The 13,299-nt window shown below is 40.3% G+C and overlaps 1 protein-coding gene across 1 annotated transcript in view; it reads right to left on the bottom strand.

Annotated features, from left to right (window-relative positions):
- LOC306706044 (collagen alpha-1(XI) chain-like) overlaps positions 1-13,299 on the bottom strand; it is a gene marked incomplete at its 5' end in the record, with an annotated part of 71,747 nt that overhangs the window by 32,924 nt on the left and 25,524 nt on the right. Inside the window, 18 exons of the mRNA XM_079172955.1 lie at positions 2,784-2,837; positions 3,674-3,781; positions 3,884-3,937; positions 4,871-4,915; positions 5,008-5,061; positions 5,896-5,940; positions 6,050-6,103; positions 6,477-6,521; positions 7,411-7,464; positions 8,728-8,772; positions 8,875-8,928; positions 9,698-9,742; positions 9,837-9,890; positions 10,621-10,674; positions 10,777-10,830; positions 11,225-11,278; positions 11,466-11,519; positions 12,161-12,217. Of these exons, the coding sequence (XP_079029081.1) occupies positions 2,784-2,837; positions 3,674-3,781; positions 3,884-3,937; positions 4,871-4,915; positions 5,008-5,061; positions 5,896-5,940; positions 6,050-6,103; positions 6,477-6,521; positions 7,411-7,464; positions 8,728-8,772; positions 8,875-8,928; positions 9,698-9,742; positions 9,837-9,890; positions 10,621-10,674; positions 10,777-10,830; positions 11,225-11,278; positions 11,466-11,519; positions 12,161-12,217 (984 nt within the window). The remainder of the gene's footprint in view (positions 1-2,783; positions 2,838-3,673; positions 3,782-3,883; positions 3,938-4,870; positions 4,916-5,007; positions 5,062-5,895; positions 5,941-6,049; positions 6,104-6,476; positions 6,522-7,410; positions 7,465-8,727; positions 8,773-8,874; positions 8,929-9,697; positions 9,743-9,836; positions 9,891-10,620; positions 10,675-10,776; positions 10,831-11,224; positions 11,279-11,465; positions 11,520-12,160; positions 12,218-13,299) is intronic.

Here is a 13,299-nt window from a genome sequence, read left to right as displayed (position 1 = left end):
AGGCTAATTAATAGAGAAACTGTGAAATCCTAATATAAAGTGCTGCCACACAAGCCAGCAGCTTTCTATCATAGGACTACGGTTCATAGGTTGTGAGTTACTATAGATAAAAGAGGTCCTTCTTCTCATGCTCAAGAGGAGCCCGAAGAGAAAAGTCTCCTCCTCGCCACTTTGACACTTTCTGTGCTGTTAGGTTGTTAGCAAAGCAAAATAGGAAGACAAAAAAGGCGTGGGAGCAAATAAAGACAAAGGAAGGGGAAACAGCAGATCCCCCTTGATACCCATCAGCAATTTAGTTATTGGACTTTCGCAGGCTGTGCCCTCTGATAGCAGCGATGGTTCCAGTTAAACAAATACTAGGAGGGCAATCACTGTGGGATGAATAAAAGGAGGACCAAGCCGCTTACCAATACAGCCGCGCTTTATGCAGCATTAGGTAGCAAAAATATGTATTCAACCAATTGAAGTAAAAAAATATATATATATATTTGTTTCAGCAGCACTACAAGGTCACGAGCATACTGAGTGTTTTGAGTTTAAAACATACTTTGATGCAACGCACATCCATAGTGCTCATTACTGTTCACATGCATATGTATACGAGGCATAATACTGTTCAGTATAAGCAAGGGCACTACACCGAGGTAGCGTGGGCAGAATTGCAAGAGGTAAACAGCCCAACATTGTGGAGGCAGCAAGAAGGGAGATCTATGCTGCTTAATTTGTTTTTCACAGAGGTGCAGTTATGGTAAGCTGAAAGGAGAGCTGGTGCTGGACAAGCCTGACTTGCACCACAGAGATAAGACAGTCCACCGAAGCTATTGCAAATGGCATCCGGAATTAACGGTGGGGGAAAGCTGTTAACAGAGAGTGATGGGGTGCAGCAGCCAGAAACACAGCCAGTGGAGGGTTTCGTGCACAGGCTGATCGAAGGGGATAAAGGCTGCAAACAGACCCAGACTTTGACCCTGAACTTCCTCTTGAGGACGATGTGACATTTTTCTAACATTGATGATACTGTGCATTGGGAACGTGGGAGTTTTTATTTTCTTTCTCAAAACAGCAAACAGCACTTGATCTCTTAAATTCAATGAATCAATTTAAGGAAACAGTTCCAAGAAGTATTATTTTATTGTTTTTGTGAAAGTTACTTTCAAATATAAAGTGAAGTATCTTTCAAATGATAGAGGATTAGATTTATAAAAGCGCCCTCATTTTAAGTTCGTAAAGACAGCTTTATACTTTGTTTTAAGTTAGAGTGTTTGTTTCGCAATCTTCAATGCTTCTCTAGAAGAATAAAACACTTCAATGGAGGGCTATAGAGAGGAAACAATGGCGTTGTTTGTGCCATGCGAATGCCAGGATGCCTTTATTGTCTCTCCAGAAACTTTTTTTGAAACAATAAAGAGTCTAAACAGAACATCTGATCCTGGGCTCCACTGGGAACCTTTGTGGGCAGCCTTTGCTTAAAACCATTTATGAATACAAACAAAGGAATACCCTTGGTGTTTTGCCATTATTGTATAAATTATCCAGTTATTAGAAGAACTAATACAATTGTTTGCAAATAACTGGAGAGAATACTGTTCATTGGAATAGTAACTCGTATTTTCTCTGTGATTTGTACAGGTCTCCTTTGATCATTTGTGTGCCACGCTCAGCTCAGATGACGCTGACATTAACAGACAGGATGTTGCGAGAGCAGGTGTATCTGACCCATCATATCAGTGCCAAGCTGTCAGTGCTGACAACAGCAGAGAGGAAGCAGCTGCAGCAGCACATCTTGATAGTGGAGCAGTGGCACAGTGGTCAGCGCTACAGTGCAAGGAATGCCAGACTGTTAGATAATGGCCTGGAAGAGTTTAAGGAAGGAGGACAGCTGATGGCTCCAGCAGGTGACCGTGCCACTTAGGCTTCCTATAAGAGTTGTGGCGAGACTACAGTAGGTGTCTGCTTGGGTTTGTGTTTGTGTGAGTAAAGGTTAGTCAGCAAGTCTTGAGAAAGGCACATGAGAACAAGTTTAGATATGATGTTGGTCAGACAGACATCGTAGAAGGTCACTGAGAGAATCAATACACATGTACAATAAACATTCACATATGTATACACATGCACACATGCACACGGTGTGCCCACACAAGCATCATAGCTTCACAAAGGTTTCTCTCTGCTGCTGCCAGCTTGGTACTGATAAATGATTTTTTCACATGGTTTACTAAAATGACCATTAGACTGCTTCAGCTTGCACAAAATGCAGCTTACAAACACCATAAGAACTGACCACATTACTCCGATATGTAAGTCCTGACGTTGGCTCCCGGTAAGTCACAGAATTGACTGTTTTATAAATCACTAAATGGAGCATGGTGTTGCTGCTCAGATCACTGGAGAGTAATCTGTTAGTAACAGCTACTGTCAGAACTAAACATGGTGAAGCAACTTTTAGCTGTTGTGCTGCTCAGCACTGGAAACAACTTCCTGATTGTATTAAAGGTGCACCAACTGTCCCTAGCTTGAAATCTGGACTTAACCAAAAGCATCTGAGACCAGTTAGATTTTTAAACGGATCTAATGCACTCTTCCTTATTAATCCTTTATTTGTATGTGTGCTTCTTCAACTGTAAACATTACTAAGTTGGCGAACCTCTCCTCTGTTGACTTGCCCTTGCCCAAGACACTAAACAATACAGCCAGATCTCTGACCTCCCAGTGGAGCGGAGGCATGCACATGAAAAGATCCCCTGAATTGATCGGTAAAGTGCATTATTACTCTCATCACACACCTTGGAGCCTTGTCGACCAGGGTACCCAGGCAATCCAGGGACTCCAAGTTTTCCCTAAAAAGTAGAGAAGTAAAAACAAAACAAAGATGATGAATTCTCATTGTGTCACCAGAGACATTGTTGGGAGACTGCAGTAAAGTTCACAGAAGCATTGCGAAAAAGCAATAAACTTATACCCATAAAGTTTTACTTCTAGTGTGGGATATATAGATATCTATTGTGAATTTACTTTGGTTGTTATAAGAGGCACACGGATTCTGATGTAACTATCCCATGTGCTTTTAAACGATGATAAAACTGAAATGATCAAGTTTTAGTTTTATTTTTTACTATGAATCCAATACTTGTGACTCACTGTGGCATTCATTTTAAGCAAATCAGGATGAGGGTGTCAGCTAAATAAATCATTTCACTATTGATATAGACATATCATTGCAAAGGCGCTCATCTGTGTGATTCAAGGTTTAATAAGATGACTGGAAAAACTTGCTAAACAAGTTTAGAGAAACAGTTCTCCCTTTTTTTAATACAATTTTTAATACAATTATTTTCAAGCAACTCTGAAGCATTTATAAACTTATTTCTCTTCAAATTCTGCAGCACCATGAAGCAAAATACAGCAAGATCAAAGCTCCATGGGAAATGTTGGCAACATAAGCCAAATTAAATAGGACTGTTGTAGAGCTGAAGGGAGGAGGAGAAAATCTAAACTGCTACAAAACTATAGTAAACCACTCTCTTTGGACTGCTTTCTTTTCAGTTCATTAAATACATCCGTATTAAACCGCTGTCAGAGCAATCTTGACTCTAGTCTGGTTTTTGACTCAGAACAGCTCTGAAACAGACTTTGTATTCCAAAATCAAAAAATTGACAGGTATAGATTATTTACCTTCTCTCCAGCTGTTCCCAAAGGACCAGCTTCACCGTTGGGTCCCGACTTGCCCTTGGGGCCTTCGGGGCCATCCTCTCCTCTGGTTCCTAATACACCATTCTCACCCTTGATGCAAAGAAAACAAATAAACAGTGTTATTATCTTGACTAACCCTAGCACTCTCTGCCACTGCAAACATCAGTATTCTCTTCAGGGATGATGATTCACCTTGTCACCCTTGATACCCATGTCACCTTTGAAGCCAGGGAATCCATCCTCTCCCTGAAGATGAAAGAGAGAAAAAAAAAGCGGTTGAGAGAGTGTGAGTGTTTTATTAAGTATCACAGAGGCAACACTGATACAGTCCAGTTACATAGTTCACATGGAAGATACGTTAAAATAGCAAAAAAGACTAAAGACTACTGATGGACCACTTAAGTGATGAAATCATAGCGTATCATGGCAGACTTATAGTATTATTGTTAAAAGTATAAAGGTGCCTAAGGATAGTTTAACACTGACACCTAGTGGTCACTTGAATGAAGCATTCACAAAAGCTGTTTCTCCCTTCTATCTGTTATTCTACTGACATCTGCTGGTTACAATTCAGAATGCCGTTATCCACGTCTTCCAAGTCACTACTGTGTTACTGATGCCAATTTACTGACAGATTTTCACACACAAAACCACTAAGATTATAAATCGTAACATAATAAAAACATGAAAAGCATATAACCTTATGTGTGACTTGGGATTGGTAGAATCCCTGTCCCATTGATTTTATTTAAGACATAAGTAGTAGAAGAGTATCAGAGTAGAAGAGCCTTTTTACAACATGTTCAGTGTTCTTCGGTAATCTCTGAAGAGCTTCAATTTCCTGACAATAGAGTGGAAAATCTATCCAGAGGCACTGCGGTGGCAACAGGCTATGTTCAACCGCAGCAACCCAAGAAAACAATGGCAACAGATCAATCTCCCCTGAAACTGCCCTACAAACAGCCTCATTCTGGTTTAATGTTCCACACTCCATTACGGCTTAGTGGCATGAGGACTTAACTGCCAGCCTGATGGGCCCTTAAGAGTCTTTTTTTCCACTTGCTGGATTGCAACTTGCTCGATTGATCCTTTTTTTGAAAAGGGAATTGCAATTATGGGTCCATTTTTGACATCTGTCAATCATGCTGAGGAAGGAGACGACAGTGGACGGGTGTTTACCTTTTCTCCTTTGCCACCTTTAAGGCCTCTAATTCCCTCGGAACCCTGGGGAGAAAGGACAATGGAGTCAGGATAAAATTCAGGGAAAATGGAAATGTATGGTGACAGGGTGGTATTGCATAACGAAGAGCGCTTACTTTCACACCGCGAGGCCCAGGGTAGCCGAGGGACCCTATCGGACCAGGATGACCCTAAAAGATTGCAAAGAGTGTCTTGTGATTGGTGATGTAGCATTGCATTAGTATGCATCATACTGTACTGTAATGTGTTTCTGCTGTATTAGATTCACTAGAGATCTGCCCATTGATTTTCAATGATTTCCTGTTGTTTTTAGAACAAATAAAATAAAGTAAATGCACAACATCAACTAATATCCAGTAGTGAAATATAATAAAAACAAACATAAACATATGAACTAGCCCAATGTTTACTTGAATCTAGCCATAGTTCATTTTTCATTTTAGATAAACTACCAGATGGATTACTGAAGACTGAAATCCAGACTTTGATAAATACATAGTATGAACACCTCAACTCCGGCTGCCTCTGTAGACATGGATTCAACTTCAATGCAGCCAAATGGTGTTGTAGAAATAACTGCATGATTTTAATGTGTTTTCTCATATATATATATATTGTTGCAATAACTTTATGATCACCATGTCTTAGAATGAAAAATCTCTACACTGACTTTATACAAGGCATGAAATACATTTGGTGGTTTGATTTGTATTCCAGCTCAATTACAGTTTACCACATAAAAGAACAAGGCAATCACAGAAACTCACAAGATCGGCCAATCACACAAAAGTATAAATAGGCACATTTTTTTATTCTATTTCATGTTACCAGATATAATCTGAATTGTGTGGTTATATTAAACCTAAACAAATTCTACATTTAATTATCTGCAAAGTCTGCTTTTCCCTGTGCAGCGACACGTTTGATGAATCGTTGAGAACAACTGTAATTACATACTTTCCTGTAAAATCCAATTTAACTTAGCTTAACTACATTATACTTACACCCGCTCCTTTCTCGCCTGCAGGACCTTCTTTTCCCGGGTGACCCTATGAAACAAGACCAAGAGATTGAGTGTATCAACAGTTGATCACTTTTTCAGTTGGTATTCTGACTGAATGATGTAAAAATGAAAAAGGAGTCAGGTGTGTTACTTACAGGAGGGCCATCAGCACCAGGAAGGCCGCCCAGACCTTGTTTCCCTTGAGGTCCCTATAATAAGAAAGTAATAAATGGGAAGTTCACAGACAGATAGTAGACGGATGAGTGCACACCTCGCCATCTCTGACAGTATTAGGAGGACTGGCTTCGAAATACTGCTTGAAATCTCATTAGATGTCCACAAAACCACAAATAATAATACTACTTTGAGTTGCTAAGTGCTTATGCAGGAGTCCTATGGTTATATGTATATTGTGTGTGTGTCCATGCTGGTGAGTGTTTTGGCCTTCAGAGAAATCAATAAAGGCCTATAGCTTAGACAGCAGTGTATCTGCAGAATCACTTATGAGGCCATGACTGAAACAGTCACTTATCGAGGCAGCAGAGGTGTGGTGGGAGGACTGAAGGGGTGGCTTTTACTTACCTTTTCACCAGGAGGCCCGATCGGACCTTGAGGGCCAACAATACCCTGAAAGACAATCGAGATAGGTCTTGTTATTAGAACTGTCAGAAAAGAATGTAGGTTCACACATCTTGAAGGCTTCATGAGAATTCACACAGTTAAAAAAAAAAAAAAGGAAAAAAATAAGTTATTAACAGTTAAAATAAGTGAGCTGTGTTATATTTCTACAGGCCCCAATGTTTTCCCTGAAAGGCGTTAATCTGCCTCTAGCCAGGTTTTACTAAACTGAAGGTATTTATTCAACCTTTGCACCATCAGGATAGGTCCCTACTAATACTTTCCAGGGGCGTGACGCCATCCTGTCCAGGCTGTGAGCGTCAGCAGGACTGAAAATCTTACCTGGCAGTGGTCATTTCGCCCTGGCTGCAATATTGGGTGCACTGTTTTGTATTAAAGATGACTCCAAAATGGAATATTTGTTCACTCTGCTACCAAATGGACAATGTAATGGTGTTAAGTGCTGTCAAATTAATACAATATGTCTCATCTCAGCAGGACAGAGAGGATGTTTATCTTCTTTGTGGCTGTAGAAAAACAATACTAGTGAACACTAGCGAAGTTTTTGCTCTAATTTGGTGTCAACTTGAGGAATGAAGGATAGAGAGAAAGAAGAAGAAGAAGAAAAAGGGAACTAAACCAAAAGAAAATTATGTCTTAGAAGGTTTTGATTAACAAAACATTGCAAGTGATCATCTGAGTTCATAGCACAATGGATATGGTAATGAAGATGGAGCATGACAAGGGCAGACTCAGGCAGAGAGCACTGGGAAGAAGACAGATGAAGAAAACAGGCATTAAGAAATTAAGCGGAGAGATGAGGTACAGTACAGGAGCGATGAAGTGATCAGACTAGGTTAGAAAAAAGAGATACAGAGAGGAAAGACAAGAAACTTACATGTGGACCCGGCATACCCTGTTGCCCTGCAGGTCCCGGCTCTCCTTGTGGACCCTGTGCATAAAAAGCAAAAGAGCGGACGCCATTAAGAAGAATGCTGCCAATAATTTCAGAAAATGTATAGAAATGCAGTCAAAGACAAATATGTTTTATACATAAGAGCAATGAGGGGCAAAACGTAAAGTCACTTGGTACCATGTGTCTTTTATAGTTTTCCCAACATCAAAACTTGGAGCTTGGATATACTGGTTGAATTGGCTTTATCGAATCTTTGTCAAGAATGTGAAACAAAAAGGTGCAAATGGCTAGGAGGTATATATGATACACTGGCACCAGTCTTCCAGCCTTATCTTAGTTGTGTTTAGTTTCTATCAGAGACAGCCCTAAAATCTGGTGGCTGGTCAGAATCTGAGTCTGGCTATGAAATGCAGCTTTCTTTAAATACACACTGTGGGGCTACAGAGCCGTCTGGCTATGGATTGAGGCTAATGAGACAAACTGGAATGGTGGGTTGTTTGGCTTCCCTGCAGAGAATTGGTGTGTCACAAACCAAACATATACAAAAACAGACAAGTCCTTTGTGAAGCAGTCTTCTCCAGCTGTTACAACAAACACGGAATACAAAAGCTGGATTCAGAGGAGTGTAGGTTGCCTGACTGAGATTGTTAGCAGGGCTTTGAGCACATTTGAGTTCTTCACTTGTAGAGGATGTCTTAAAAACATCCATATGTTAGAGGCTGGGGTGAGCATCATAAGAGTTTATAAACCCTTTGGGAAGCTTTACTACTTTGGATACTTTCAAGTGTTCTGCTTTGACTTTTTTAGAATGTATCAAGATCAAGACTGCCTTTGGAGACATGAAAGTTGCCATTGTTTTTTGTGTCCCTTTAACAGCTGCTTAGTTCTTCAGCTCAGTGACTCAGTGACCACAGACGACGTGTGGGCTTGTCCAGCTGTCTTGACCGATGATATGTTACCATCCCACTGAGAGCCTCCGAGAAGCCGAATGCATGATGGGACCACGCACAGACAAGCTTTTCTGTTTCATCCCTTACTTGAGCTTAGTGGCTCTTCATCACGGCCTACTGAGTCAGCAGACAACTATAATAAGACAGCCACTCGTCTCCATCTACTATCTCTAATCAGCAAATGACCAATGACCCGGGAGTAAAAGGTCACTGACCTGCAACTGGCCACAAGCAAACCAAATGACATACCGATTGCTAAAGTGGTCTTTACAAATATGTGTAGGAAACAATCAGATTTGAACTCTCACAGGTAAATATTAGAAATTAGCAAAACATAAATATTTCTCACCAGGTTTCCTTTGGGACCAGCTTGCCCATCAATTCCAGGAAGACCCTAAAGAGATCAGAAATTTGACAATGAAAGTCGACACTCCATTGAGCTAGAAAACAAATGATGAGCATTATGAGAATCAAGTGATATAGGAGATGTACTTACACGCTGTCCTCCAGCACCCTGAGACCCTCTGGGGCCAAGCAAACCTCGAGTACCCTGTACATGGAAGGAAAAAAAAACACAGGTTCAAGAAAATTATACTTAAACGTGTAGTTATTCAAGTTAATTTGTCTGAAACTATGTGTTGCATTTAGAAATAGGCAGGCTATAAAAACTGGCATATTATACTGAAACTGATTTGACTGCGTGAAGTGTGTAAAATACTGACCCCTTGTGGACATATCTGGTAACTGCATGTATATTTCGAGAAGTGAACATGAAAGTTTCTTAGCGCAACATCTGAAGTCATGCACTTAAAATCATTGCACTTACTATGCTCTTTCACCAAATTGACAGTGTGTGTGATAAAATGACGCGCAACTATTGCTTTAAAAGGACAACTGGTATGTTTCGGGTATGACATGGAGCAACCATTTCTCATTCAACTGTTACGAATGCAACTCAACGCATGGTCCATTTGAACTGAACCAGACAGAATGTGGCAGTTTCTCATGCTGGCAGAACAACTCATTTCCTAGTTCTATTTTCTGATCTGTTATCCAGAGCCATTCTGTCTCGGCAAGGTTGAGATTACAAACGAAATTGCCCTTGCAGACAGGAATGTCATTACAGTTGCAAATGGAGAGGAGGGTGAGGCTGTATGTTTAAATAATTGCCAAAATGAATGTAGAAGGAAAGAGGGGAGCTGTAGTAGCAAAGGAATAGGCCCTATATTCATCATATTCTTATCTTTGTCCAGATGAAATATGGTGGAGTTTAACAATCATGTCCAGCTGTGTCATCAGATATTAACAAATACACTTACACTGTCTCCAGCAACACCTCTCTGTCCAACCTGGCCATCTTCACCCTTTGCATAGAAGGAGAAAAAGTGCGTTACCAAGGAATGCAGAGGAATTATGAGAACGAGCGTATTTTATGTGGTTGATTGATGTACTACATACTCTTGGGCCATCCTCTCCTGGAGATCCTGGAGGACCTGTCGAACCGTATTCTCCCTGGAGAGAAAAGGAATATCAACTAAGAGCGGGAGGTAACAAGAGAGTCCACAAGCTTGATCCCTGCAGCTAAGAGAGGAAAAAAAAAATCCTAATTTTTTACAGAAAACATAAAGAGAAACGATGCTGAAACGAGAGCAAAAAAAAAAAAAAAAAAAAGTCAACAAAACTGCCTATAATCTACAGTACACCACAATTGGCATGGAGCTATATGGTTTCCACTATTCATAGTGCGCTATAAGGACTGGCCTACCTCTGGTGGCCCTGTAATTACTCAGTATAGGATGAGGCATGAAAGCCTGTCTAGAAATACCCCTCTGTGATCTCCGTCCTCACTCTTTAGTTTATCTATGCAGGCCCAAATTCCACAAACACCAAACTCAGCACTCCTCATTCGACTCCAGGTCTGGTTAAAACGCACCCCAAGTGGTTCTGGAGTGGGTCCCACCTCTCATAAGTGGGTCAAAAGCCCTAATGAGCTCCACTGGTTACGAATTCATATCTGTCAACTCTGGGGTGTACATAAGATGGATGGGAGGTGGCCTTTGAGCTACCAATCAGCCCTGGTTCTTCTGTAAGGACATGGTACAGAGCGGCAATGACTGTGATCAATGCTGACTTTCTTTGGGGCTAGAAATAAGAGACTGCAGGATCTTATTTTGGGAGACAGATAGAAGTCCTCTGACCTTGTTCATTCACCAAACCATAAATTCTCTTTCCTCATACTTACTCGATGCCCCTTTTCTCCAGGAAGACCAGGGAGGCCGTCAAAACCTCTGTCACCCTGAAACAGCACAGTAACAAGTGGTTAGCTCTATCAATCACTTTGTCAAATGCATCGCACAGACACTCACTGGATTATTGGATAACCTGGTGTGCACTTTACCTTAGACCCTGCCTCTCCCGGCATTCCTCGAGAACCATCGGCTCCATTACGACCCTGGAGGACACGCAAATATCATGTCAGGCTACATGGAAATCACATCAGAGAGATATCTAATTATCTTAAATGGTTCTGAAGATCAGACAGGAAAGATGCCGTCATATTTTCTTACTAGTTTATAGTTTAATGAACATTGCTTTATGAATTTACACAACTTGCAGACTTGATTATTGAGTGCAGGTGACGTATTTGAAATAAGGCCATGTTTGAAAATAGACAGACTTTTCTCTTTGGGCACTGTAGCACTGATCCTTGCTCTCTTGATGGCATGAAATATTAGAAATTTGGGAATTTACTTAATATTCAGTTGCAATGCAGTGTTGCTGTAGAGGAGATGAATATAAAAAAAGTATAAGAACATCCTGGTTGAGCCTGGTTGGTAAGAACTTACCCTCTTTCCTGGTTTCCCTGAGGGACCAGTTGAACCCTGAAGACCTCTGGGTCCCTATGTGGTAAACATATGAATGTTTTAAATACAACTTTAACATTTAAAACATTATTTATGTTACAATAACTTTATGTCGAGATGTATAAATGTGAAAAAAGCTTTAAAATGAACTTACTGTAAAAAACAAAGAGTTAAACAAAATGATAATAGGTACTTTGTACTGAAAAAAAGATGCTCATCTCACCTGTGGTCCGGAGTCGCCACCGTCACCTTTAAGTCCAGCAGAACCAGGACCTCCCTATTAAAAATGATTTAACAAAGACACACAAATTGAAACTTGTTTGCACTGCAGCCTAATATTTTGCAACGCCATCATTTCGCTAGCAAACCAGAATAATCTACGTCGGACTCGAACCAAATGCGAATCCAAACACACGTAATGTATGATTTCAAACTTGGAATGTGGGTATACAACAGGAAGACTTCCTGGAGCATCTTCGCATGTGAACAAAATCCCTCTGGTGTTAAGGAGTAACGTCGATGTGTTGTTTGAGAAAGGCATAAAAGCACTGGTCGCGTGGAAGACACACCCAAAACAAGACAAAGGCTTTGGCTATTGTCAGTTTTCAAGAAATGCTTGTGAGATGATCCTGTAGATATCACAAATAATTCGATATATTTTTTTCATTCAATAATTCGAGCTGGATATCAGATGTTGATGGAAAAAATCAAATTGGCTCACAGACCGATAGGGAAGAAGGTGGCGTGTGTACGAGTATGTGCTTATGCATGTTAGGAAATAAATGAGTTGAACCCTTTACAGGAAGAAGAGCTTATAACTTAATGTGTTGCTCATCAACTGTGAAATGAATGGAACCTACGTAGCTCATTGGTGTGTATGTGTTTGCGTGTACAGAGTTTTTAAAAGTTGACACTCACCACAGGACCAGATCTTCCTGCCATGCCCGTTGGCCCTGAAGGACCTCTCATGGCCAGCTGTGGATCAGACAGAAACAACTCATAATCCACGGTTCGACTGACAATGTCAACACACTTGCATTTATACCCAAATAAATGTATCAAAAAGCAATATTTTCTCTTTTACAAAAAGAAGTTTGTTTTGCATTAGAAGTGCCGCCATGTCCACATATTGTAAGGTTCTCGTTGCGGTTAGTTTATTAGCATTCTGAACATCTGCTCTTAGTCTTCTATTTTTAAAATATTTTGGGGGCATTTTGCCCTTATTTGACAGCATAGAGACAAAGACTGGAAATAGGGAGAGAGAGAGAGAGAGAAGGGAATGACAACAAAGGTCCCAAGGCTGCAATCTAACCAGGAACTTTGTGGTGATGTGGCATGCGCTGTGACCAATCGTTCACGAAAGCACTTGGTCTGGTTTTAGCCTGAGGGAGATACTTTTAAAAGATGAAATCCTCTGAAAATAAGTGGCCGTTATCTTAATGTTTGAATCCAAAAATGTAGACCATAACACGCAAATTGTTGTTTGTTTATGGGGTTATTCTAATTTTGAAAAATGAATGTGGGATGGATGTTAAAATGCCAAATGTAGTCCCTGAACGCAACATTCATTCAACTAACCAAAAGCAATAAAAAATAAAGAAAATAAAACACTAATAAAAAAACAATGTAGCCTCTGTAGAGCATATGCAAACTGTACTTGTTCAAGGTTTATCGCTTTGGTCTTTGTTCCTGTTCATGGTTGACCAAACACATTGTATGGGATTACTTGGCAGCCTGATTACTGAATTAACAAATTTGCTAATGCAAAGGAAAGGAATTTATGCCCTACTCTACACTTAAGGCCAACTCACACATATTAGTTAGTGTATTTGCATTGTGGCAGGTTTAAGGAATCATCTTCAGTGCAAATAGGTCAATAAGAGTTCAACAAGTTCCACAATTTGTTCCTTCAAATCTCTTTACATTTTGAAGAACTAACAACTCCTGCCAAGCTTTTTCTTGTTCCTGCCTTGGGCAAAACCTCTGGCATAAAAGACAAATATAGAAAGGCGACAAGTGCTTTACTAAATACCATTTCACCAGTTTTGGCAGCCCTC

The sequence above is a fragment of the Pholis gunnellus genome, assembly GCF_910591455.1.
Source record: "Pholis gunnellus genome assembly, chromosome: 14".
In the NCBI taxonomy this organism is placed as follows: Eukaryota; Metazoa; Chordata; class Actinopteri; order Perciformes; family Pholidae; genus Pholis; species Pholis gunnellus.
This window is presented reverse-complemented; position numbering and strand designations above follow the sequence as displayed.